Source organism: Phoca vitulina, unplaced genomic scaffold, assembly GCF_004348235.1.
Source record: "Phoca vitulina isolate PV1807 unplaced genomic scaffold, GSC_HSeal_1.0 scaffold2, whole genome shotgun sequence".
NCBI classification, from domain to species: domain Eukaryota; kingdom Metazoa; phylum Chordata; class Mammalia; order Carnivora; family Phocidae; genus Phoca; species Phoca vitulina.
The window spans coordinates 77555625-77583505 of NW_022589705.1; the positions used below are offsets into that span (position 1 = coordinate 77555625).

The 27881-nt window shown below is 55.4% G+C and overlaps 1 protein-coding gene across 1 annotated transcript; it reads right to left on the reverse strand.

The window, feature by feature from the left end:
- Positions 1-8118: 8118 nt before the first annotated feature.
- SERINC2 (serine incorporator 2) lies at positions 8119-27061 on the reverse strand. The gene is made up of 10 exons (XM_032417686.1): positions 27017-27061; positions 17698-17859; positions 16684-16874; positions 16169-16248; positions 15562-15699; positions 14656-14825; positions 12871-12961; positions 12421-12562; positions 9613-9828; positions 8119-8702 (listed from the first exon to the last, which is right to left on the reverse strand). Exons 1-10 carry the CDS (start codon positions 27053-27055, stop codon positions 8567-8569), a joined length of 1365 nt encoding a protein of 454 aa, XP_032273577.1. The 5' UTR covers positions 27056-27061; the 3' UTR covers positions 8119-8566.
- Between the last annotated feature and the right edge of the window lie 820 nt (positions 27062-27881).

Here is a 27881-nt window from a genome sequence, read left to right on the forward strand (position 1 = left end):
ATTTCCTCCTCGTGGTGAAGGTAAAAGGGTTAGATGATGTAGTGCATTGAAAAGGTTGAGACAGTGTTGGCCTGTCGGAAATTCTCATTAAGTCTTAGCTGTGGTTCCTCGTAAGTCTTCAACCCACCAGCCCTAGACTGCTCAGGCTGGAAGTGCGGGGAAAGGCAAGGTGGCTCCTCTGGGATCTTCGAAGTTCCAAAAGTCATGTCATTTTCCAGGCTGATCTTTTAAGTAATAAAGAATTTAATGGTATCAGGGATTGGGAGTGGGGGAAATGAGGGGATACTGGTCAAAGCGTACAACTTTTAGTACAAAAGATTAACACGTTTGGGGATCTAATGTACAACATGGTGATTATAGCTAATAATACTGTATCATACACTTGAATGCTGCTAGGAGAGTAGATCTTAAAAGTTCTCACCACTGGACGCCTGGATGGCTCAGTAGGTTAAGTGTCTGCCTTCGGCTCAGGTCATGATCCCAGGGTCCTGGGATTGAGTCCCGCATCGGGCTCCCTGCTCAGCGGGGAGCCTGGTTCTCCCTCTCCTACTCCCCCTGCTTGTGCTCTCTCTCTCTCTCTGGCAAATAAATAAATAAAATCTTTTAAAAAATTTAAAAATTCTCACCACAAAAAAGAAATGGTAACTATGTGATGGGAAGGACATGGTAGCTAGTACTATGGTGGTAATCATTTTGCAATTTATAAATGTGTCAAATCAACACCTCAAACTTCTACAATGTTATGTGTCAATTATATCTCAATAAAGCTGAAAAAAAAATAGATTTTAACCTTGCCAAAAAAGAGGTCTGAGATTTGCCCTCAGCTCCTGGCCAGGAATTTTTGCTTCCCTGGGCATTTTGTGGTTTTTTCTGGGGGGGGGGGGTTTAAAGATTTTATTTATTTATTTGACAGAGATAGAGAGAGAGCACAGATAGAGTGGCAGGCAGAGGGAGAGGGAGAAGCAGGCTCTCCGCTGAGCAGTGAGCCCGATGCGGGGCTTGATCCCAGGGCCCTGGGATCATGACCTGAGCTGAAGGCAGACGCTTAACCGACTGAGCCACTCAGGCGCCCCATCCCTGGGCATTTTGGACTAGCCAGATAGTAACAGTGCAATTTAGGGTGGGGGCTGGCCACACCAGAAAGACCAACCACATGGTTTAGGGTGGGGGCTTTGGGTCACACATTATCAGTTGACCTGGAGACTGGGATCAACCCATCATCAATCAATCAATCATGCCTGCCATAATGGAGGCCAATCAAAACTCTGAATGCCAAAATGCAGGTGAGCTGTCGTCGTTGGCAGTGTTCCATGCAAGTTGTGGCTCGTGGATGCTGGGAAATTAATACATCCTGACTTCATGGCAAGAGGACAAGGGAAGCTCCGCATCTGATGCTTCCTCAGATTCTGCACTGCATGTTGTTGACCTTAAAAATAAAATAGTTATTCGCCCAGCAAAAATGGGCTTATTTGGGAGTCTCAGGGTACAATTCGGGACACACAGGCTGGGGCACAGCCCATAGGTTAGGCCAACAAACAAAAGAGAGGAACAGTTATTGTATGGACAAGAAGGAAGTTAGGAGAGATGGGAGAGGTTTTGTTTTATTTTGTTTTGTTTTTTAGAGAAAGGGAGGACGGCAGAAGGAGGAGAACCTTAAGCAGACTCCGTGCTGAGCACAAAACCCAATGCGGGGCTCGATCTCATGACCCTGAGACCACGACCTGAGACCAAGACCTGAGACCAAGACCTGAGGCAAAATCAATAGTCAGAGCCTTAACCAACTGCGCCCCCCAGGTGTCCCAGGAAAGATGGTTTTGAACAAAAGTCCTGGAGAAAAGCATGAACTCAGGGTGATGATGGTTTCTCATTGGCTGAGTTGCTGGGGTAGTCGATTTCTTGTAGGAAAGTAAATGTACAGCTTTTCCTTTTGGGGCCTGTAATTGATGATTCTTTCCTGTTGATTCTTCTGTTGGGGTCTGAAACTGACAGTTCTTCCTGCCATGGACCTTGACTGGTACCCCATGAGAGCTCCCCCTTCTGGCCTCCCGACTCCACTTTAGTGAGGTTTCCCTTGATTACTTTTCACAGTATCTTCCTTTGGCTGATTTTCATCTTTCCCTTTTCCTATAATAAACCGTAACCGTGACTATAATAGCTTTCAGGGAGTTGTGTGAGTCCTAATGAATAGTCAGACCTAAGGGAGGTTTTGGAAACCCCTGAACTTGCGATGGGTGTTGGAAGTGGGGTGGTCTTGTGGGCTCCGTGCAGTTGGCTGAGCTCCTGCCCCCTGGCGCGTCGAATGGTGAGCAGGTTGGTCCAGCATGGCTCCCAGCTGACGTGAAATAAGACCACCCCGGACCCTGCAGGGCGGGGACTCTCATGTACAGACAAGGAAGCCAAGGCTCAGAGAGGTGAGGCAGTGCAGGGGCCAGAACGGGAACCAGGCCTGCCAGACTCCAGACTCAGGATCTGGCCACCCCAGGGTCCTGCCCCTCCCGAGGGCCCTTCCACCCTCGCCAGCCTGGGACCTCTGGGAAAACAGAACCCAGAATGGCCGAGGCCAACGCCCATCGCCCCTGAGGCATTGCGGAGGAGGGAGGGCAGGTCTAGGCCTCGCCAGTGCCCCCGCCACAGTCCCCTGGCCCCGTATCAGGGCTGCAAAGAGAGGTGTTGGGGGGCACTCACATGAGGAAGCAGCAGGTGCACACTGAGGAGGCGCCGCGGGGATGGGTTGAGGGAGGCTGTGAGCCATAACAAGACACCACAATCCTTGCGACGGTGCTGGTTTTAAAGGCAGCAAGGGCCAAACCAGCTGCACTTGCAAGTCTCCAGTCTGCAAGCTCTGAACATCCTAGCCTGGGCCTTCCCACATCTGCCCACGCCCCTCACCATGAGGCTGCAGCTCTTCGGCTCCCTCTTACTGCAGAGCCTCTGCCATGCCCCGCCATGGGGAGGCTTCACCCCTTCTGTAGGTCTCAGATTCAAAGCCATGCCTTGGAGTTTTCTTCTGACCCTGCACAGCTCAGTAAGAGAAGTCAGGCCTCTTGACGCAGCCCAGGGCATCCCTCCCTCCTACTCAGTTACAAACCCTCCAGGCCCTGGGCTTTCCCATGGCTGTTCCAGAATCAACTAATATTCATTGTGATGGTCAGTCAGTCAACTAACGTGGCTCTTATTGAGCACTCTCTGTTTATTGGGCTCTGTTCTAGGCACCGGGGATACTGTAAACAATGAGGGTGAGGTTCTCGCCCTCGTTGACCTTAGGAAGAGCTAGACAATACAGTGAAAATCACACAAAAGGACACAGAATCACACCCAGTAACGAAGGCTATGCAGAGAAACAGAATGCACTAAGGGAAATGGGGAGGCTGATTTAGACTAGGGGGTAGGGGAGACTGGGGTGTCAGGGCCCCCATCTTCCTCCTCCCTAACAGATTTCTTGCTCTGTGCACTAACAGGCTTGCTAAGGGATCAAAGCTCCTTTCTCCAGGCTGGATACACAGGAACCAACCACTCAACACACTTTGGCTCCTGTTATGGTTTTCCTCTCCACCTCCTGCCACCATCTTCACACCCACCTCGAGCAGGGCATAGGGCTGGTGTCCCTGGAGACAGAGGGAAGGCTAAGGCGACCTCATCTGTTGGCTTAGCCTTTTGTCTCAGTTCCTGAGGACTGACAGCCAGAGAAAGGAAGGAGCCATGGTCCCCGTGGCTCCCACTCTGGGCCCAGAATGGTGCCAGGCCCTTTAGAGACATGCCTTCCCTGACCATGGCAACATCCCACGGGGTGGGGGCTACTATAAGCCCCGCTCTGCAGATGGGGAAACTGAGACCCAGAGAGGCCACAGCAGCTAGGGGCAAAGCCAAGGTAAGAACCTAAAGGGTCTTGGCTCTGGAGTCTGCACTCTTCCTGCAAGCCAGCAAAGCTGCCGGAATAAACACAATGGCCGATGGCAGCAAAGACGAAATAAAACGGAACAGAAAAGAGAAAAACCACTAAAAAACAACGTAAATGCCCATCAACTGAGGGGTAACTGATAGAATATTCATTCAGTAGGATCCTCTGCTGCTGCTTGAAAAAGTGAAGCAGATGAATGCTTTTCACACTCTTGTACTGTTTGCCACGAACATACCTTGTAGCTAAAATGATCTTGAAGTGGGTACAAAGCTCAGTTCACACGTGTGCAAGAAACAGCTTCTGTTCATTTTTTTTTAAGATTTTATTTATTTATTTGACAGAGAGAAACACAGCTAGAGCGGGAACACAAGCAGGGGGAGTGGGAGAGGGAGAAGCAGGCTTCCTCGCTGAGCAGGGAGCCCGATGCGGGGCTCGATCCCAGGATCCCGGGATCATGACCTGAGCTGAGGGCAGACCCTCAATGACTGAGCCACCCAGGCGCCCCTGTTCATTTGTTTTATATCATCTTTCTTTCTTTCCAAAGCCCCATCCCGCCAGGCTGGTGGGAAATTCAACCTCAGCCCTTCTTCACCGTCCTCCCCGGCACACTCGGGGTCCGCTCCCAGATAGTGCAAAAGTCCTGGGGCCACTTATAGCCATGAGACAGTGGGCAGAGTGAGAGAGACCTGTTGCCAGGTGGAGAGTGGACTTCCACTCCCCCAAACACCCGCCTCCCCAGGCGTGAGCAGCAACCCCAGGCTCTGCCCAGCTCCCCAAGCTCAGCAGGAACTGGGGTGCCCACCCTTGCTCAGGGAATCCACAACCTTCTGCCTCCTCTTCCATCACAGAGAACTTCTTTAGGGTCTCGGAGAAATGGCCCCATCTCTCATCACATTCCTGCAGGGGCTCTTCCTCTCTCCTCTCCCTCCAGGAGGCACCCCAGCTGCCCCATCACTGCCCCACCCCCACTGCCCAGAAGCTTCTCAACAGACTGGGCTTTTGGTTACCAAAGCTAGCAGGGGAAGTGTAATTTTGCAAGTAACCTCCCTCTCCTGCTTCCCACACTTCCTCAAACCTCCCCCAAGGCAGGGAGATCTAGAGCTTTCTTCTCCTGTGTGTTTCCTAGAGGAGAGAAAAATTACGATCTCAAAAAACTATCTTGTCACAGTTTCTCTTGCTACATACAGTATGTATGTTATATGTACATATATGTATGTTATAAATACGTATAGTATACATTTATTTATAAATATACATAGATACTTAGTATGTGTGCTACACTCTTGCCACCCAATAGTCCTGAGTCACAGAGATGAATTTCTCGTTTTTTATTATCACTGAAATTAATGATCGTCTCGCATGCCATATGAGAAATACATTCAGCTGCAAGGAACTTAATACCCAACTACCAGGGGATGAAACACATTGGCATTTGTTTTCCTCACGTAACAGAAGCGCGGGGACAGGCACAGCAGGACGCATCAAGGACCCAGAGCCCTTTCAATTCTCTGTACTATGTCCTCACCTTGTTGGTTTCTCATCCCAGGCTTGTTGCCTCACTGTCCCAAGATAGCTGCTGTAGCCCCAGGCATCTCATTCGTGTTAAGATCGGAAAAGGGGAGAACGAGCAGCCCCTTGTAGAAGAAAAGCAGCAACTTTCCTGGAATTGCTCCTTAGCCTTCCCCACTCGGATGTCATTAGCCGGCATGTTGTGAGGTACCCACTGCTCTTAGGGAAGCTGCAAAGGGACCCGCTGACTTTTCCCACCTTCGTGATGGTGGCGGCAAAGGGAGAAGGGGATTGGGAATGTCTGCTGGTTAACCACACTGTCCGGCCCAGCCAAGCACCAGGCTTTATGGTTTATAAAACCGCCCCTGTTGCCATTTTACGGAAGCTGCTGTGGGAGGCTCAGAGACAGGCCCGAGTTGCCTAAGGTCACGTGGTGAGGGAGGGGGGCGCAGACAGGACCGGAGCTGAGCCAGAGAGCTTTCCAGTCCCCACACCGATCTGTGGGCTTCACGCTCGCTCTGCCCACAGAGCCCTTCTACAGCCGGGTCCGGAGTTGCGCCCTTCCCAGGCACAGTCCCGCCTGTCAGGGGCTGGCCCACAAAAAGGGCGGCGTCCTATGGGCCTGTCCCACAGACCCACGAGGGACAGGAGGTGACAAAAGAGAGCGAGAGGGGAGAGAGGCAACAGAGGAGAGGGTATGAAGGAAAAGAGATGGGAGCTCAGAAAGGAGGTGGGGGGGTGGTGGGTGGAGGATGGAGGGCAGGAGAGAAAGGGAGGGAAAGAGGAAAGGATGGAGGACGTGTGGAAGCCATGGTGCTGGGCAGCAGGAGCCGAGGGGCATCCAGCAGCCAGACCCCTGGGTGGGCAGCAGTCAGCCTTGACATCCGCCCCCACCTCCACCACACGGCCCACCAGGGGAGTGAGACCACCACCTTACTGGAGGGCAGAACGGGGACTGGGGAAATAACATCGGGAAGACACTTCGCCCTGTCTGGGAGAAACCCTGGTGGCTTCTCAGAGGTGGTGACCTCCAAGTTGGGACCTGAAACTCCTTCGCCAGGCATTCAGACTCTTCAGCCTGGCCTCTGCCTCCTTTGCCCAGACCCTGGCCCAGAACTCATGCTCAGTGCGTGTTTGTTGAATGAATAATCTGAAAACTGTAGAACAAGGTGATACAAAAGTAGGACAAAATGGTCCACTTCTACAAATTCATTTAAAAAAAGGTTATCAGGAGCATGGAGTGGGCTTTTTCTCCCAAAGGTGAAAGGAGGAAAGAAATGAAATCTTGGGGGGCAGTGGCTGGGGGAGTTCGGGCTGCTCCATGGAGGGGGTTTTCTTGGGCTGAAAGGCACCCAGGGCCAAGAGCTTCCCCAGGATCTGTCCCAGGTTTGAGAGACGCTGTCCTCTGCCCCTGCCCCACTCCACACCCCGCCCCCTCCCTTCATTCCCGGCCCGGCACCTGTCCCAGCTACCAACCCTCCATTTCTTCCAGGGAAATACTTCTAAAATAACACCCTGAGCCTGTCACTGTTCTGCTTGAAGCCTTCCAGAAGTTCCCCATGATTATCTCACACCTTCACTGCTTCCACCTGGCTCCAAAACCCTCCATGGCTCCCCTCTACTGAGGATAACATCTGGTCTCTTCGCAATGGCCGTCAAGGGCCTGTGTGATTGGGGTCCAGCCCAGCTCTCCCAGATCGCAGCAACTCCTGACCCGCACGCTCTGCACCCCAGCCACCCCGCACTCCTCACTGTCCGGGAACGCCCCATTCTCTCTCTTGTTCGCGTGCTGTCCCCTCTGCCTTGAGCATTTTCATTCCTCTGCAGCTGGATGGCTCCCACTCATCCTGCAGGATGTCCGTCCTGATGCCCGTCCCGTGGCAGGCAACCCCTCAGTGCAGCCTGGGCACCCCCACAACCCTCGTGACCCACAAGCGCCCTGGAAGCAGCTCGTGTCCCTGGCCACTGCAGCACCCAGCAAACCCAGTCACGTCCTATCTATTTGTCACACCCACAATGGAGGTGGTACATGGCCTGTGGGCGGCCATCCTGTCAGGACCACAGCCAAGAGCCCATTGTCCCCGCCGCATCAGCGTGCACCTTCGGAGATGGGAACCGATGGTGTGTATCGAGCACCTGCCGCGCACTTCACATCAGCTGCTTCATCCATGCCTCACAACAGCTTGGGAGTGGGGGGGGGCATCCCCCGGCTGACGGATGAGCAGCCAGGGACAGAGGGGAAGGACTTGCCTGGAGCCCCACACAAGCCCCACGGCTTCCAAGATTCACCAGATCCAGGCCCACTCGGCTGACTCAAGCGCGTTCTCTTCCCCAACATGCCCTGAGTCTGGGATGGGTCAGATTCTTCTCTGCATGTGACAAGGACTATGGCTATGGCGGGAAGGAGGAGATGGCCCCCTCAGCCACCCCGCACAAACTCTCCTCTCCACCCTGACTCTGGCCTCACCATCCCTTGTGTGGACACTGCTTCAGTGCCTTTCCTGGCCCCCAGACTCCCTTTATCCAAAGCCCCTCCTTCCCCTAGAGCCTCCCCTGCCTCTGTTCCAAGGCTCTCCATGCCCTACAGAACAGAGCCCAGGTCCCTCGTCTGGCCTCCTCTGCCCTGACCTTGTTTCCGCCCCACACTGGCCCTAGACAGCATGGGGGCCGCGCCCAGGGTGGGGGGCACAGAACATGGGCAGGTACATACACTGGCTGGTTTATTGCGCAAAGTCACGGAGACTCAGTAAGGCACGGAGTCCAGGAAGGAGGTGGCGTGCCCTGGGGGACGTGGTCGGCACTACCCGGGCCTCAGTGCTGGGCACCCCATCCTGGGGAGTGCTCCCACTCTCTGAGTGGCTCTGAGTACTTCTCTCTTTCAGGTCCCTCGCCCGGGGAGCCTAAGAATAAGGGGCCCTTCTTTCCCAAGAGGGTGAGTGCAGGGGATGGGGGCCAAGGGTAAGGAAGAGGCAGCTCTGTGGTCTGGAGGCAGCGGGAAGGTAGGGCTCAGGCTTGGGCCTGAGGCTCCCCCTCCCTGAAGGCACTAAGAACAGGGGGCCCAGCTCAGGGGCAAGTCCTGGAGGTGGGTAGGGGTAGGGGCTCAGCGGGCTGACTCACTGAGCCCCGAGGCACCAGGTGGGCAGGCTGCAGGGGGCTGCCTCAGCTGAAGTCGCGGTTTGGCAGGAGGAGCGGGGCCACCAGGGTCCACAGGTAAAGGAGCAGCCCCGCCCAGCTGGCGCAGATCTTCACCCACACGGCGGTCCAAGTGCTGATCATCTTCCGGGTCTCGCCGGGTCTGGAACACAACGTCATCCCAGTGACCTCAGTTCTGGTCCTGCCCTTACCACCCAGTTGTGACCCCTGACTTCGACTCTGGCTCTCACTCTGTAACCCTAGCCGCCCATCTCTGATATTTTTGACACTTGGCCTTGGCTCTGTCTTTGACCCTAGATGTAGCTTTTGACTAATACCACAGATCTGACCCTGACCTCAATTTCAACACTGACCCCAGTCCTAGACTAATATTATAACCTGACTCCTGGTCCCTGCCTTTGGGACCCTGGAGCTCCCGACCTTAGTCTTGACCTCCAACCTTGACTCTGACCCTCAATCTGGTAACTCCATCCCTGACCCCTGACCTTAGGACTGAGCTGATATCTTTGACCTTAATTCTGACCCTTGACCCTCTAACACCAGTCCTGACGCCTGATCTTGTTACTCTGTTCTTAGTTCCTTGACCTGGCAACTTCAATCCTGGCTTTATGGCCTGCTAACCCCAATTTTAACCAAAAGAACCAAATCTGTGACTTTATATGGCCCCAGTCCCGTTGACCTCATGACTCCTATTCTTGACCCTGTGACTGATTCTAACCCCATACCCTAAATCCTAACCCTCCAGCCATGAATCCCAACTCTGACCTTGTAACACAAATCACCTCTCCTGATCTCTAAGGCACATCTGCCCTGCACAGGCCCAGCGTCACCCCCTATGACCCCCACTTCTCAGGCTACTGGGCAGACTAAGGCACTGGCCCGGAAGCTGGCGCATGGCTGCGCAGGCTCTATGGGGGGTCCTGGACAGACTCCTCTACGGCCAAGCCTGAAACAGGCATCAGGAGAAACCCGGGGTGGAGGGGCGAGGAGATGGGCGGCCTCCACACCCCAGCACAGCGGATCCGGTCCATGCCCGGCCAGGCTGCACGCACCTGTACCAGCTGGTAAGCGTCATCATTATGTGCAGGGACGCGAGCACCAGGCAGAAGTGGAAGAAAGAGTAGCTGTAGGTGACAGCGTCCTGCTCGTTGTCAAAGGCCCGGCCCTGGCATTCCACCACCTGCCGCTGCTGCGTGACCTCCAGTGTGGACGGACACTCCTCCGTCTGCATCAGGCTGTTCACCTGCCGGTGGTCCGAGGAGCGCAGACTGCAGGGGAGGGAGGGGGGAGGCAGGCAGGAAGCTCCAGGGGGCCTCACGAGCCACGGCTTTGGTCATAACGATGGGCACCATGGTTCCAGAACCTCGGGGCCTGGTGACCTGGTGGTTAGGCTCTGGGCCCACCCACTCACCGCTTTGACTCCGAACTCCACCCCCACCTCCTATGTGGCCTTAGGCAAGACACTGAACCTCTCTGAGCCTCTGTAAAATTGGGGGTTACAGTACCTCCCTTGTGGAGTTGCCAGGAGGACTAATACCGTGAGGCCCCCAGCACTGTGCCTGGCACAGAGTATAAACTAGAGAAACAGGCGCTGTTATTCAGGTTGTCCATCTGCCAATCCCGTAAATATGTACTGAGTACCCAGTACTTCAAAGGACCATACCAGGGATGGCATTCATTGATAATATTAATAATTAAGAATACTCATTTGCCATTAAGTTTGTTTTCCTTCTGTTAGGTGAGTAGTTTTACCAATGACGTCCCCTTTCTTCATGTTTATTATAAAAAAATACTAACAGCAATGATTTTTTGGTCATTTCTGTAATGAGGTCTTGATGTTTTTAACAGTATTTAATAGTGTGAGACACATAGGCAATTTTGAAAATCCAAGTCGCATTTGGGAAAAAAGTGACACAGAAGGAGGTCTGGACCCCAGCCCCACCCCACAAGCTAAGAAGTCACACGCTGAGCTTCTGCTGACCCCAATCATCATCAAACATCATGCTGATATCTAATGTTTGGGAGTCCGGGTCCTGGTGACACAGCTAGGCACGACGCCCATCCTCAGGGGTCCCTGCCCTTGTGGCTGCTTGTGCTTCTTTGCTTCCTGGGTTTTTTTTTTTTTTTTTAAAGATTTTATTTATTTATTTGAGAGAGAGAGAATGAGAGAGACCGAGTACATGAGAGGGGGGAGGGTCAGAGGGAGAAGCAGACTCCCTGCCGAGCAGGGAGCCCGATGCGGGACTCGATCCAGGGACTCCAGGATCATGACCTGAGCTGAAGGCAGTCGCTTAACCAACTGAGCCACCCAGGCGCCCTGCTTCCTGGGTTTTAAGAACTGTGCTAAGAGGGTGCCTGGGTGGCTCAGTCCGTTAGGTGTCCGACTCTTGGTTTCGGCTCGGGTCATGATCTCAGGGTCATAGGATCGAGCCCTGTGTCTGGCTCTGCGCTCAACAGGGAGTCTGCCTGAGATTCTCTCACTCCCTCTCCCTCTGCCCCTCCTCCGCTCTCTCTCTCAAATAAATAAAACTTAAAAAAAAAAAAGAAAGAAAGAAAAGCACTGTACTAAGAACAGACAGGCCCTGGGCTCTCAGAGGCTCTGCCCCGTGACCGCAGGCCGGGGGGGCGAGCGTCTGGGGAGCAGGACGAGGTGCCGCTCTGAGCCTGGGTGCCGTGCGCGTGGCCTCGGACAGGTGGCTACTCCTCCCAAACCTCCCGTCTCCTTATCTGCACCATGGAGGTGATCTGGGCCTTTCCAGGTTGAAAAAGGGATCAAGTGAGGCAACAAAGAGTGACCTGCCCAGGCTTTGAAAAAGGTCAAAACAAAATGTGAAACAGCCTCAAAATGTTCAGAGACAGGTGTGCGGCTCTGAAGAAACCAGGCCCCGCCCGGGATGGACGAGTCGGGGCGGGCAGAGGAGCCCGGCAGAGCCTCCCCCGGGCCGCCCTGCGGAGCCAAGGAGAGCGGCACTGGGAGCGATGCTGGGCCCTGCGGAGCCAGTCATGAGTCCGCCAGACTTGCTGTACACGGCAGTCACCCTCAGCATCACCACCTGGTGACTTCACACAACAGCCACTCCCTGCCACCCAGCTGTGCAAACGTTCGCAGTTACTGGCAATTAAAGCAAACACTTATTTGGCGCTGCTTACTCACCAAGCTCCTTTCTAAGAGGCTTATTCATACTAACTCCTCCAACGCCCCTCCACGATCCTGTGAAGTAGGTACTATTTTTATCCTTATCTGACAGCTAAGCAAACCAAGGCACAGAAAGGTGTAGCGACCTGCCCGAGATCGCACTGCCGCTGAGTGGCGCTGCCACGTTCTAACACAGGCGGTTCGGCTCCAGAGTCCACACTGAGAAGCACTTGCTAAGTGGCCCCTTTAAAAAAAAGCTGTTACGTGATCTTCAGTCTGAGCTGCCCTCTTCCAGGTGACAGTGTGGGGTCCCCACCACCCCAGGCATTGGAGGCTACCATCCTCCACCGTCACGAAAGCTCAGAAAGGTGAAGCCACTTACCCCGAGACCACACAGCAGGTGAGCGACAGAGCCCACGCCTGCCCGCCCCAGTCCAGGCTTCTTCCCTGCCCCCACAGATGCCTGCACCCTACTGAGCTGGGCACGTGCCAGCCCGACGTGCAAGAAGGGGCCCCGGGCCAGGAGGCAGCGTCCAACCATGCCCCTGCTGCCCAGTCACGCTGTGCCCTCGGAGGGACTCCGTTTTGCACCAGCACAGGGCTGGACCTGCGCTTGCTAAGGGCGCCTTCCCGCTTGGTGTCTGGGCTCCCACATCCTCCCCTCACTCGTACCTTCAGGCCCCCAGTCATGATGCCTCCCCAGAAGCCAGACGCCCCCCCATACCCGATGAAGAGGGTGCACAGGATAAAGACGATGAGTCCCACGATGCTCGGTGCATCCCACCAGTGGGTCTCGTAGCCGTCAGGGCCTGCCAGGATCGTCTCGTTGCTGAAGCGGGTCAGCAGGTGGGGGTTGCATTTCTGGTCTAGACATGGGAGCAGTCACCCTCAGCCCCGGCAGACCAGGCCTGAGGAAGGGCAGAGAGCCAACCCAAACGGACAGACAGACATACAGCTGAGCATCCAAATCCCAGCAACAGACAGAACTTAGCAGACAAATGACAGAGAAAGAGCTCCAGGAACAGATAGGGCCCTCCTAGCTCCCTGAAGGACTAAGAGGGGGTACAAGCTGAGCTGAGATGTCCCTGTCACCTGTGAGGGTCCCCAGCCTGCCAGAAGGCCGTGCTGACACAGGAATGAGCCCAGGCTTCCCCAAACCCGGGCCTGTACTCACCAGGGACACTGGACAGGGCCAGCCAGGTGACAAACATGGTGTAGAGCGTGATGACCGAGGCCTGCAGCAGACCCGAGTTGGGCTGGGCGTCCTGGAAGAGCAGTCCATCAGGAAGACCCCCGTCAGACCTGGGGGGCACCCCACCTGCACCTAGCCCACTCACACCCCACTGGGGGGGCCTCAGGAACCCCCACCACCCTAGAGCCATCCCACACCACACCCTTTGGGAGAACACAGCACCCGGGCCACCCACCACCCACCACCCACCTCGCCCAAAGGTGGAGTCCTCATTCTTTCTCTTAACAAACTATCCCAGTTGCTCCCCTGCTGAGAACGCACCCAGGGTGGGATCCCTTCACATTCTGAATTAAAGCCCTCCCTGGTTTGCTCCTGCCTTCGTCTCCAACTGTCCACCCGCCCCAGCAAGCTCCTCCCCTCCGACTGCACTCAGCTAAGCTGGCCTCCTCTCTGTCCACAGAACCCACCAAACCCTCTCCCACCTCAGGGCCTTTGCACTCGCTGTGCCCTCTCCCTGACACGGTCCTCCCCAACATCTCCACACAGCCAGCCTCTCGTTAGCATTCAGGCCTCAGCTCGAAGTTCTCAATGAGGCCCCAACACCCTGACCCCCACAGCAGCCCCCGCTCCCCTCCCTGCTGGCCCACCCACCTTTTGCCCACTCTCTTTTATTTCCCACGTAGCGCGTATGATCCCAAATTATCTTCCTTGGCCTCGTCTCCTACCAGCTGTTCTTCCCCACCCTCACCACACACAGGCTTGGAAATAAGAATCCAAACTCTGATTAGGAGCACAGGCTCTGGGGCCAGTCTGCCAGCTCCGCCCCCAGCCCCGCGCCCCCCCAGCTGTGTGACCTCAGGCTGGTCTCTCTCCTCCTCTAAGCCTCCCTTTACTGGTCTGGAAAGTGGGGACGATGGCGGTGCCTGGACTACATGACGGGACAGGTGTCATCAACTAGCAGCTGCTGTTACTCTTCCCCTCTTCCTCACATCTGCACCCCCAACATCTCCAAGAGGGCCCAGTATACAGTAGGCGTTCTGGAAGTATTTGCTGAATGAATACTGATTACTGTGTGAGCTGGGACAGAGGCATCACCCTCTCTGGGCTTCAATTTTCTCACTGGGAAATAGAGGCTCAGACGAGAAGGGAGGTTCCCCACCTTTCTGCTAAAGACCCTTTAAGGCTCCCCAAGCTAACTGTGAAACCCCTGGTGGGCTGAGATCCCCAACCATGAGGCACCGCTGGGCTCATAGGGCTCTGAAGAGCACACGATGACCTGGGGAGCCCCACCCATTACCCCCAGACGGTCTGAGACTGGAAACTGTGCAACCGCACCTCCCAACACCGCTTATTGAGGGGTCTGGGAGTCGTCACTCAGTGGTCCTCCCTAATGGTCTCCCAATTTCCACAAAGACAACGATGATAACAACAGTTCATGTCTGATGGTTATCTATAGGCCAGGCCCTGTTCTCTGTGTTCACAAACTCTGTCTCAATCCTGCATATATCTCCAAAGGGTAGGTATTACCCTCATTTCTACATGTGAGAAGAGAGAAGCACAGGGAGGGTAAGGCACTTTCCCAAAGACACCCAGCAAGTAGCCATGAAAGCTATGACTCCAACCCAAGGAGGCTGACTCGGGAGCCCATATTCTCAGCCCAAGCCTCTGGGACTGGCGGCCCTGCCCCAGGACCCCGAGGCTCCTACCAGAAGTCCCCCCCACACCAAGGGTCCCGGCGTCAGGACGGGCAGAGACAAGCAGTCTCACCTGGACCTTGGGCAGGACGGCGACAGTGGAGACACAGAAGCAGAGAGTGAGGTTGAGGCCGATGAAGACCTTGCCTTCATAGCAGGTCCCCGGCTGGGTGTAGTAGATGAACAGCAGCGTCACGGCCGCAATGGACAGTATGTAGAAGAGGAGGGTGAAGAAGAAGAGGCCTGTGAAGGAGGGGTGGCAAGTGGCTGGGTGAGGAGGCATAGGGACCCCCCCCTCGAGGGGGGCTTGTCGGGCAGCCCCCTGTGTGGGCCTCGGCTTCCTTGTTGGAGGAATGACATCAGTGTCTCCTGAATGTCTGTCACTTGCCAACTCTTGTGAGAGCTTTTGCCCCATCCTGACCTAAAAGGACTCACTTGCCATTAATAAGTTAACCATGGAAAGAAAGGCAGTGAATACAAAAGAGTCTTTCACAAAGTCCACTGGATGCACAGGGACCCGCTGAAGCCCTGCTCCCTTGTCAGAGAGACCAGCCACTTTTCAGGGGCGTGAAAACCAAACCGGCACCTAAGTGAGCCTTTCTCCTCGGTGAACTCAGGAGAACTGAAAGGGAGCTGAGCAAGGACCTGCTCTGCCCCGGGGGCTTCAGGGACCCAGTGTCATTTGGTTTGGTCTGGGCTGGCTGTGCGTGGCCCGTCCTGCAGGAATCGCTGAACTAGACTCCACCAAGGTCTCTCCGGTCCGGCTCCCCTCTGACCACCCCCCCGAAGTCACCCCAGAACCAGCCGCCCCTGCCCACACACACCCCCTTCCCTCCATCTGCCCAGGAGGGTTCAATTGCTGCCCTAGGGAAGGGGGCAGCTCCAGATGCCCTGAGGCTTTTCTCTAGTTTCGGGGACCCCCTGTGCTCAGGAAGCCCCAGTTGCGAGCAAGCACGGGGCCTCTGGCGACATGGCTCACCTGCATACCAGGCCCGGGAGTCACACTCCTCAGCCCTGCCCAGCCACCGCTGGTTCCAGGAGTGAGCAAAGTCGATGAGCAGCACCAGCTGGATGAGGATGAAGAGGAAGGAGCCCACGACACCGAAGTAGAACCAGACTGCGTGGGGAGAGGGGAGAGGGAAGATGGGGGGAGGGGGTAAGGCGGTGGGGGAGCAGCCTGAGTGCCAGGCTCCCCGGGGTTAATGCGGCAGGCACCCTCCTGCGGTCTCCCTCACATGCACATTTACTCATTCAACAGTCGTTTGTGCCGTGCCCTGCAATGGTGACAGAGAAGAAGCAGAGTCCCTGCCCTCAGGGAACCCCTAGCCATGTACAGAGGGGCAGCGTGGCAGGGTATGGGGCAGGGGTGAGGCAGCTTCCACCCACCTGCCCCCCACCCCACCGCCCTATTGCCCAAAGGCCATGTGGCCAAGCACCAGAGTGCTGTCTCCTGGCCCGGGGGGGACCCAGCCAGCAGCCTGGGGTCTGTGTGCCAAGGCAAAGAGCAACCCCCACCAGTGCTCCTCCCTCTGGAGACCCCAGCTCCCTCCTGGTAGCCCCCCATCCTTCCCACCAAGGCCACCTACCGTTGGAGAAGGAGCCGTCAGGGATATAGAATGCGCCCACGGTGATGCCCACGAGGATCAGGAACTTAAAGAACCAAAATCTATTGGGAGTGGGGAGAACAGACCAGCGAGCTGAGTGGGGGGAGGGGACCAGGCCTGGCCCCCAGAACCCCTACCCCCAAAGAGCAGGTCCTGGGTACTGGGCAAGTGAAGAGGGGCTTTCTGATGGTCTGATGGGCACAGAAAGTCTGTCCCGGCCCTAGAAAAATCCCTGAGGGACAGAGGGAAGGACTAAGTCAGAGTGACGGTGGTCACCCAGTTTCTTGTCCCAACTGTGTCACTAAAGTGCTGTGTGGCCTTAGGCACGTTCTCACCCTTTCTGACTTTCATTTCTTCATCTGAGAAGTGGGAAGAACTAAATGAGCTGATCTCTGTGCTTCGGGGGCTCACAGTCTGGGGACAGGGCCTGGAGATGGCTGGAGACCGGCCGGGGGCAGAAAGCACGGTGCGCTGCAGGGGCGGGGGGGGGCCCTCACCCGTTCTGGACGGCAGCCCTGGGGTCCCGGCTGCTGCGCACGCAGATCATGAACAGGGTGAAGAGGAAGAAAAAGGCTGCCGTCGCGAAGCACATGCGGTAGACAGCACGGTGGCCGAGCAGGGAGCCACAGTCGATGTGGCCCTGAAGGATGATGGGGGTCCCGGCCCCCTCTTCACACACCCACGGCAGCTGTGGGGAGGCAAAGCAGCATGAAGGCCCCCCCACCCCCAGAACCCTGGGCCGACTCTGCCAAGGCTCCCTCCTTCCTCCCCCATCAGCACCCCCACCCAGCCCTGGGGCTGAAGTCCTGTGAGTGGCCCCAGGACAGATGGGGACACCCGGTCCAGTGACAGATCGTTCCTCTCTGCTTGTCTTCCTGCTGTCGCCCCCGCAGCCTCAGGACCGCATGGCACTGAGGGAGGCAGGACTGAGTGCTCCCCACCCACCACTTACACCAGAACCCCCGGGGACTCTGGGGGAAGGTGAGATTCCAGGGCCCCTCTCAGACAGAACCAGAGTCAGAGGTGGGGTCTGAGAATCTGCATTTCTAGCACACTCCCCAGGGCATTCATACCTTCACACACATTCGAATGTTAGAGCCACTGGCCTAAATGTGGCATTGGGTCTGGGCCAGGCTCTGAGATGCTGGGATGAAGGGAAGAGTGAGGACCCCAAACCTTAGTGCTCGAGCACTAAGGAGGGAAAAGCATGCCCCGGGGGCCAGTGTCCAGGGGTGGAAATGATTTGTAAGATTCTCCAAGGGGCCCACAGCTTATGAGAAACAGGAATTCCCATGTGAGGTTCAAACTCTCCTCCCCACATGAAGAAAGGCCCCCATCACCAGCCCTGGATGGTGGGTGCCCCAGGACACTCCCGCCCTGCCTTCTCGATTAGCTGGGACCTCAAGCCGTGGGGGGGACGGGGGGGACCCCGGCCTGGAGCAACTGGGCCTGCGCTTCAGGCCCGGTCCCGCGGGTTGCCCCACTTGCCTGCCTGCCCCAGGGCCCCTCACCTTGTGGAGCTGACTCTCCACGCTGGGGCTCAGCATGATGATGGACACCAACACCCCCAGGAAGAGGAAGGCCGTGAAGCTGAGGCGGGTCACGGTGGAGTTGGGGCTGGAGGGGCAGCAGCCGCACAGGATGCAGGGGGCAGAGCCGCAGAGGCAGGACACCTGGGAAGGGAAGGACGGTACCCTTACTCCCTGCCTCCTCTCCCCTTCCCCACCTGAGCAGGAGCACCCACCACCTGCCCATCCGTGTCTCCAAATCTTTGCCAAGCCTGCCCTCCCTGGGCCTCAGACATTATCCCATTGAACGTTCAAGCCCCAAAGGGCACTGAGGAAACCAAGCTTCGAAAAGGTTGGGTCACGCGGTTTCTTACGTAGGGGGAGGCAGAGTGGTGATAGATGATAGATAGATAGATAGATAGATAGATAGATAGATAGATAGATAGATAGAGATCGATCCAGAACACCAGCTCCAACACGGATAAGCTGTGTGGCCCTATACAACTCACTGAACCTCTCTGAACCTCAGCTTCCTCTTCCGTAAGATGGGAATCATAATGGTACCTACTTCTCACAGGAATTTTAAATTGTAATGTGCTCCGGCTTCCTTTTCCCCCTCCCGGTTTAGCTTTTCTCCATAGGACTTGCGATCCCTGCCTGGCTTTCTCTTTTACTCATGTTTGTCCGCTTGCCACTTCTAGCATGTAAGCTCCGCCAGGGCCGGGGGTTTTGTTCACTGTGGTAGACCCACAAATCGGAACGGTGCTTGGCTCACAGTTGGAGTCCAGTGACTATCGACTGAACAAATGCAAAGTGTCTGGCATAGTCTCAGACCCATGTTAAGACCGCAAGAAACAGCCAGCATGGGATAAACATCTGCTGAATGAATGGAATGCAGAATTGTGAGTGGCTGTGATTTCCCTCTCTGGGGCTGGCCCTGTCCTGGACACCAGTGGCCGTCTCCCCCTCTCCCTCTCCTGGCCCCTCTGCCCAAGCTGGCACCAGCCCTCCCTGGGGCTGGCTGAAATCATGTGGGGGCTGGTGGATGCCACTCTATTCACAGCTGGTATCCCAAAAGATGACTGACCCCTCGGGGTACCGGGCCTACATCCAGATATATCTGGTCACCAGTTTATCTCCCCTGTGACCGCCCCAGCTCTTCACCCAGGTATTTAAGAGTCAAGAGTGAGAAAGATACCAGTTCTGCCCTCCTGCAAGAAAGACACTCAACAATCATTCCACCTGTTGTGGTCGTCGCTGCTCTGAGAGTCACTGATGGGGGCCTACCCCCGGGGATGGAGGGTCCCTTCCCTAATGAAGTGACATTTAAGCTGAGCTGAAGAATGAGGAGGCCCTCTCCTGACCAGGGGGAAGAAAGAGTGTTCCAGACAGAGGGAACAGAGGTGGAGGCAGCTCTGGGGCAGGCAGGAGCTGGGCGATGGAGAAAGAGAAAGAGGCCCTTGGGGCCAAAGCTTCGAGAGCAGGTGGCGAGTGGGGGTGACGAGGTCAGCCAGGCTGGGGGGAGCCTGGTGGCCATGTGCAGAGCCCTGGGGTTGATCGTCTGAGCAGAGGGCATCCAGCAAGGGTCTGAAGCTGGGAGGGACAGGAACAGGCTTACAGTGAAAAAGTGGCTCTGTGGAGGGCAGGCTGAAGGGGCCCCTTCCTCCTCAGAGACCTCGCACCCGACTTTCTGGGCTGGTCCCAAGGTGTGCACTCTGGTCCCAAGCTACACTCTGCTTGAGGTGTAGCTGCCCTCCCGTCTCCCCTTCCCTTCCTCCCAAGAGTGGAAACGCCCCTGGATACCCATCTCTCTCACCCACAAAGCAAGTACAACATATTTGCTAAATGAAATGCCTGCAGAATGAATTTCCTTTCCCTGGTCCAAATCATAACTGGTCTAGCAACTCCTGGTTACATCTTGCAGCCCTCACCCCAAGCCCTGCCTCCTATCCCTGGCTGCCTTTTGGGGATAAAGGGATAAGCAAATGCCAGAAACGTATTTCATAAACCATAAAGAACATTCTGGCTATGAGACAGACTAGCTATTAGCCCCATTTTACAGACGAGGAACCTGAGATCAGAGAAGTTAAGAACGTGCCAGAGTCACCCAGCAAGTGGACGGCAGTGCTGAGATTCAAGGAGTAAGAGTGAGCGTCCGTTTGGAAGGTGCTCGGCCCCAGGCACCGCGGTAAGCCCCTTATCTACATGACACTCCCTATGCAGGGAGTGTGTTGTACCTCGCACTTACAGACGGGGGAAAATGACTTGGAGGGGTGACATGACCAAGGTCACAGAGCCAGTAAGCTGAGGAGCTGGGGTTCGAGCTCCTGTCCACCTGTACCAGGGGCCCACTAGCTCATTGATGGCAGTCTTGCTTAATTTCAAAACACCCCAGGGATGGAAACAATCCCTCGGCTGCCAGAGAAAACCCACAGAGGCCCTCGAGCGCTGATCTCCGGAGCCGTGTGCTAAAGGGCCCGAGTCAGGGCCTGCCTCTGGCTCGTTACCACTTCAATCGGAGACATTTGAGACATAAGAAAAGCCACCCCACTGCACTCGGGGAGCCTGGCTTTTCAGTTCACCCTAATTCTTGGAGATCAAAAGCCCAGTGTTCCTGGGGTGCCTGGGTGGCTCAGTCGTTAAGCGTCTGCCTTCGGCTCAGGTCGTGGTCCCAGGGTCCTGGGATCGAGCCCCGCATCGGGCTCCCTGCTCGGCAGGAAGCCTACTTCTCCCTCTCCCACTCCCCCTGCTTGTGTTCCCTCTCTCACTGTGTCTCTGTCAAATAAATAAAATCTTAAAAAAAAAAAAAAAAAAGCCCAGTGTTCCTGACATGCAAAACCTCAGGATCCCAAGGACCGATAGCCAGAGAGACGAGGTCAGGGAGAGAAAAACACACAGCAGCCGCCCCCCCCCCCCCAGCTGCTGCTGGCGCATCCTTGGTATCCCTCGTGCGTTCTGAGCCAGTCTCTCGACCCCCGGGGCATCGCTCCCACAAGAACCTCTTCCTGGAGCAGTACCAGCTCACAGGAGTGAGGGCGGACGCGTGCGCACACACCCACACGCGCACACGCAAGTTCAGTGTGGCGCTGCTCACACCCGGAAAGTACTAGGGGGAAGCTTGAAATAACGAAATGCCCATCCATACATCGTGGTCCTCCCCTATGAGGGATCTCCGCTGAATGCAGCAGATGTGTAGGTAATACTTAAAGGGGTACACATAACTAAGTATAATTAAATATAAATTCTACCTCAATAAAGCTGATTTTATTACTAAAAGAGAAAAAATTTTAAATTAAAACGAAAAACCAAAATAGGCACAAAGCTTTAGGTTTTATGAGCTTATTAGAATCTCAAGAGACTGCAAATAACCTACAAGTCCTGCGCCAGGGGCCCGTGGTGGTCCATTTACTTTGTGGAATGTTACAGGCGCAGGAAAGAAAAAAGTCCCCAGGCTGCCGGGCAACACGGACTAACATTAATGGCGCAAGGTGAAAAGCCAAGGCAGACATAACATCGCTCCTGGGCTAAGATTACACCCCTGCCCCCAAATGCACTCAGGGCAGCGGCAGCAACAGAGGCCCCAAGCCACTGGGTGCGTGTGAGCAGCAAAACGCAGCCAGGTTCTTGGAATGGGGAGTCAGATCTTAGAAAGCCCTGGGTCTTACGATTTTCGGGCTGCATGGCTCCTTGGCATTCAACTGGTCCAGGCTCTCTCTAATGAAGAATCACCCGGAAGGCAGCCTCCACTGCTTACACACTGCCAAAGACCAGGAGCTCACGACCGCCTGAGGCAAGCTGGACTGCTCTGGAACCATGTGCGGTTTGGCATGGTGGGAACAGGCCGTCCCCAGTCATTCGCACTCTCTCCTGGTTGCCCCTAAAGCCAGGGACGTGGGTTCTCAGGACCATTCCTAGGGCACCGGGCAGGCGGGGAGGCAGCTAGGGTTGGGGCCACAGTTTCAAGTTGATTTGTTTAAAATAAACTGACCCGGGGAGACTGGGTGGCTCAGTTGGTTAAGCGTCTGCCTTCGGCTCAGGTCATGATCCTGGGTCTGTGTCGGGCTCCCTGCTCGGTGGGGAGTCTGCTTCTCCCTCTCCCTCTGGTGTGTGCATGTGCTCTCTCTCTCTCTCTCAAATAAATCAAATAAATTTTTTTTTAAAGATTTTTATTTATTTATTTATTTATGTGAGAGAGCGAGAATGAGAGAGAGAGAGAGAGCACATGAGAGGGGGGAGGGTCAGAGGGAGAAGCAGACTCCCTGCTTAGCAGGGAGCCCAATGTGGGACTCGATCCTGGGACTCCAGGATCATGACCTGAGCCAAAGGCAGTCGCTTAACCAACTGAGCCACCCAGGCACCCCTAAATAAATAAATCTTAAAAAAAATAAAAATAAAATAAACTGACCCTCCACTTCTGGGTATTAGTCAAAAGCAAGGAGATATCAAACAGATATCTGCACACCCATGTTTATAACAGCATTATTCACAATAGTCAAAAAGTAGAAGCAGCCCGCGTGTCCATAGACTGATGAATGACTAAACGCAATGTGGGATATACATACAAGGGAATATTATTGAGCCTTAAAAAGGAAGGACATTCTGACACCTGCTACAACACAGATGAACCTTGGGGACATTGTAGCAAATAAAATAAACCAGACACCAAAGGACAAATGCCATTCGATTCCACTGATACGAGAACCTAGAGCAGTCAAACTCACGGAGACAGAAAGTAGACTGGGGGTTCCCAGGGGCTGGGGGAGAGGGGAGTGGAGAGTTATTATTGAATGGGTAGGGAGTTTCAATTTGGGGAGGATGAAAAAGCTCTGGAGAGGGATGGTAGGGATGGTTGCCCCACAACTTGAATGTAGTTAACACCACTGAACCGCACGCTTAAAAATGGTTAAAATGGGACGCCTGGGTGGCTCAGTCGGTTAAGCGTCTGCCTTCAGCTCAGGTCATGTTCCCAGGGTCGTGGGATCGAGTCCCGCATCGGGCTCCCTGCTCAGCAGGGAGCCTGCTTCTCCCTCTCCCTCTGCCTGCAGCTCCCCCTGCTTGTGCTCTCTCTCTCTCTCTTCTCTTAAAATGGTCAGTTTTCTGTTATGTGGATGTTAATACAATCAGAAAAAAGGAGGGGGTCGTTTTCAAGGAAGAGTAAGAAGTCAGCCAGGTGACGAAGGGAAAGGTGTTCCTACAAAGGGAACAGCACGGGCAAAGCTGCAAGAAACACTGTCTCTTCGAGGCAGCTGTCAAGAGGAGGCAGAGGGATGATGCAAGTGATGGCCACGGTCCCTGCGGGCCACGCCAAGCAGTCTGCACTTTATCCTGAAGGCAGTGAGAAGCATCCCGCAGGAGAAGCAGAGCATCAGATCTGCATTACCGAAAGACCGCTTTGGCCACAGATGGAAGACAGATGCAGGCGGCGATGCACCGTACCTCTGGGAAGAGGGAGAGCGAGCTAGGGGAACAGACTCCAAGGGAAAGAAGACAGAGCCTGGAGCTTTTCTTGCGTGCTTCAACCCACAATATTTCCCCCTTCAGACACTACTGTTCATTTGGGATGATATCATTTTGATACTATAAAAATAGATAACCGTTTTAAATGTATATATATATTTTTATATATGATATATATATCATATATCATGAGATAAATTACAAACTCCTTGAAAACTAAAAAAAAATGTTACAATGGAAATTTTTTTAAAGATTTGATTTTTAAGTGATCTCTACACCCAACGTGGGGCTCGAACTCACAACCCTGAGATCAAGAGTCACAGGCTCTACTGACTGAGCCAGCCAGGTGCCCCTATAATGGTAAATTTTTATGTGACATACATTTTGCCACAATTAGACAAAAAACTGGTCCCAGCAAGGATGGGGTGCACCTTGTAGGCTTCGTGAACAGCCCCCAGTACTGCCCGAGCCAGCCCGGGGCTAGAGGAAGCACAGCAGGTAAGAGGTCAGCCCCCAGACTACTCAGGGCACACGTACATCCCCGTGCAGCGCTAAGAAGAGAGGGCCTAGTCTTGGCGCTGCCACCAACTTGTAGGATGACCTTAGACAGGTCTCTTTTCCCCCGCCGTGGGACTCAGTTTCCTCAGCCATAAAATGGGCTCCTGGGCAGGATAGTGAAGTGGCTCAGAGCCCATGCTCTACAGACAGTCCCAGTGTCCCTGGCTCCACCACCTTCTCAAATGTGGTCTTGAGCACTTTCCCACTCCGGGGTGCTTAGAATGGCCGCTGCCGGTCAGCTTCGTGCTAAGTATGTCGGCATGCTCCTCTCAGTCCCACTCAATCCTCACAACGTGCTGAGAGACAGACACCACTGCTCTCTCCACTTCCTTACTCCCTCCACCCCAGAGAGAGGGACAAAGGGACTGCCCGAAGTCACGAGGTGGGGGGAGAGGCCACGCCAAGATCTGAGTCCCATCCTCCGACCCTTTCACGCTCCCTCGCATGTAGAGGATAGAGAATTAGATTCAATGGCATGCAGATATTAGACAAGGCCTCCCTAGATATTTGCTCACTGTCCAGCCCACCAAGTACTGGCTGGCCTGGTGACTCCCATCCCATCGTGGGCCCATCTTATCTCCTCTGAGCCAGGACTCACCCTCGGTCCAATACAAATGCCGACCAAAAGGCATGATGGGCAGATGCAAATGTGTCATGGCTGGAGGTCTTCTCCGTGGATCCACAGACTCCAGAATGTTCCCCCAAAGATGCCCAGGAACCCCCTATTAGAACTTTCCCCCTGTGGAGCAAATCTCCATTGAATCAGGTTGTTTTTGGTTTGCTGTTTGTTTTTTTTTTAAGTAGGTTCCACGCTGGGCATGGAGCCCAATGTGGGGCTTGAACTCACAACCCTGAGATGAAGACCTGAGTTGAGATCAAGAGTCGGACACTTAATCCACTGAGCCACCCAGGCGCCCCCGAAATAGGTTGTTATCGGTGTCCAGTAAGACCCAACTGCACCACTTAATACTGTGTGGCTGTGGGGAGACCACCTTCCCTCTCTAATCCAGTTTTGTCACCTGTGAAATGGAAATCATGTTAACTGCCTCACTGCGGTCCTAGTTGGATTGGATGAGAAGACACACAGCGAGTGCTCACTGCAGTGCTGGCTTGTGCCACCCTGGACAGCGCTGGGCCCTGAGTGAGGATGCAGTGATGGGGGCCGCTCTTGGTATCATTATCTGAAACAGGATGACCATGTCACAGGGCTCGAGGGAGAACCAACAAGACAGCACAGTGAGGGGCTCAGCACAGCGCCTGGCATGTGGTAGGAGCTCAGTAAATGTCAGAGGTCAGAAACCCAGGGGGAGGCCACTAAAAGGAAGGACAGGTCCCCTGCCGACATTAAATACTCAGTAAGTGGACCAGCCCTGTCCCTCAGACACCCGGGATTGGAAAGGAGGGAAGGTGTGGGCAGAAGCCTGGACCAGGAATCAGATTTTAATCTTGACTGTCCAGTCCCCCATCCGTTCTCTGTGCAGCCTCTGGGAAGTCGGCTAACCTCTCTGAGCCGCAGTCTGTTGAGGGTTTGAGCAAGCCTTTCAGGTGCCTTCTGGTCTCAGCATTTGTAAGATTCCATGACTCAGCGGCCGGCTTGGGCTCCAGAAGGAATTCCCCACCCACCTTTCCAAGAAGATAACAACAATAGCGCCACTCACTGTCGCCAGGAAGTAGGTGGGGCACTTTTCGATCTTCCTCAAATAACGAACCATGAAGGAGTCAGTTGGGGAGGCAGAGGCACAGGGGATTGGCAGGTCACCTCTCAACACGGGCCACTCCCAGGCCAGCCCGGCCAAATGGAAATCTGGTCAACTTCAAGGAAGCGCTCCCTCCCCTACCAGGAAGCAAACCCTTCTTGGCCAGAGACCCAGCCCAAACCTAGAATTCACTGGGCAGGGGGCAGAAAGGGATCTCAGAGACCAGTTCTTGATTCCTCTGGGCGCGTGTCCACACACGCACACACACACTTCACAGGTGGTAAATGGAGGCCCAGAGAGGACAAGAGACTGTCCAGGGACCCACTCTACAGCCTCTCTGTGCAGATACCATTCTCAAAAAATGGTTGTAAAGTAAATCTCTAGATCCTTAAGCTCGCCACCCCACACCCCATCCTAACACACACACACAAATCAGGGACAAAGGAAAGCAAGTCCTGAGATTCAGCAGCCACCAGACCCCCCTCTTCCTCTCTGCTTCTCTTTGTGTAGGGCAGAGGGGGAGGGAGCTGCCCGAATGAACCTCGGATTTAATGAGGGGAAGAGGGAAAGGAGAGGGGGCTGGGAAAAGGGAAAGGAGAAGGGGCCTCCCAGCCGGGTCGGGCTGAAGCTCCTCCCCTTTGCTGGCGGCAACCCCAGAGCAGAGTATGGCTGCCCCCGAGGCCCCCGAGCCCAGGCCCCCAGGTACTGCCCCACGCCCACAACACTCCGACCTTCCTCAGTTCCTGGGTCTTCCAACCCAGAGCGGGGCCCGGTGGCGGTTGGCAACCCAAACCGACCTCACTCAAGGGTGGCTTAGGAAGGCGGATGGGGGCTTCCTCCCCACCCCCATTTCAGGCTCCGGGGCCTAGAGGGGAAGGGTCTGGGGTTCGTTGGGGAAGTGCCCAGGACTTAGTGTGAGCTAGTCTGAAAGAGGCAGAGACAAGGATGCAGAGAGACAGATTGGACGGTAGGACAGACGGACAGACACCCGTGAGACAGACAATGACTGATGGAGAAGCCACGGACGGACAAAGACCGTGGGATAAACGAACGGACAGAAACAGATGTCAAACAAATACAAATGGGCAAACTGAGGCAGGCGGGCAGGGAGACAGACTGACGGACAGATTGCCGGAGGGACAGAAAAAGACACACCGCAGAGTGGGGCAGGGACCAGGCGGGCCACACAAAGAGTCAGAATATCCGAGAGAGACTACAGGCGCACGGCGAGGACGTCTCCAAGTTGGGCGAGGTGGGGCCGCAGCGCGCACCCCCATCCCGGGCTCTGGGCCTCAGTCTCCCCAGTCCCTGAGAGGGGCGACTGCCCAAGGCCCGCCCCTCCCCCTGCCACCCCGGCGCGCCCCAACCCCTCCCCCGCGGTAACCCGAGCCCCGGACACCAGCTGTCCCCGGCGCCCGCGGGTCCGGGATGGGGGTGGGGGGACCGAGGGACGAGGGGACCCGAGGGGTGAGGTGGCGGGGTGCGGGCCCAGAAAGACAAGTTTGGAGAAAGGAAAAAGAAGAAACTATTTGGAGGAAGAAGACGGACAAAAGTGCGGGGCCGAAGAAGGAGCCGGCGGCGCGCGGGCGGGCGCGGGGGTCAGGACTCACGCAGCTGAGCACGGAGCAGGCCCCCAGGCAGGCCCCCATGGCGGCGGCACGGGGCGCCGGGCGAGGGGCGCGGGGCGCGGGCGGCGGGATCGCTGGGGCTCCGGGCGCCCGGTCCTAGCCCCGCCCCCGCCCCGCCCCGGTCGGGCCCCGCCCCCGCCCCCGCCCCGCCCCACCTGCCGAAGCCTCTCGCCGCTTTCCGCCGACGCTCGGAGCCTCCGGAGACTCACCTGGGCAGGTGCGCCCGGCAAGACGGGCAAGACGGGTAGGGAAAGTGGTGGGGCCCGGGACTCCCGCGGCCATGTGAGACGTGCAGCGGGACCCGACTCTGCCCCGGGTTCAAGTCCTGTTCCAAAGCGAGGGTTTGGAAATACCGAGACCTGGGTTCGAGTCCCAGGGAGGCCACAGTGTGACCTTACCACACTGTCGCCCCACAAGGGGCAGAAGCCAAGTGAGGGTCACCCCAAACTCCTCGGTGTAGAGCCTCCACCCAATACATAGGTGTTGAATGGTGCATGATCGGATAAAGAAACTTGGGCAAGTCACTTTACCTCTCTGAGCCTCAGTTTCCCCATCTGTAAAGTGAAGATACCCACCTCATGGGGCTGTTACAACACATAGTAGATACCTGACAAATGTGAGCTCCTCGTCATCCCTGTTTCTCCTAAGACCCCAGCCTCACACTCTTTCAGCCCTCCTTCCCTCCATCCACCCCTTCTTCAAGCTCTACTTCTGTCTTGGACCACACGCTCTCCTGAGCCATTCCTGCTGGCTGGCTTATTGCTCCCCAGAGATGCCCAAACTCTGGCCCCCAGCCAAGGAGGTCAGAAGAGGTGGGTGGGTCACATTCCCAGCCAACCGCCCCACA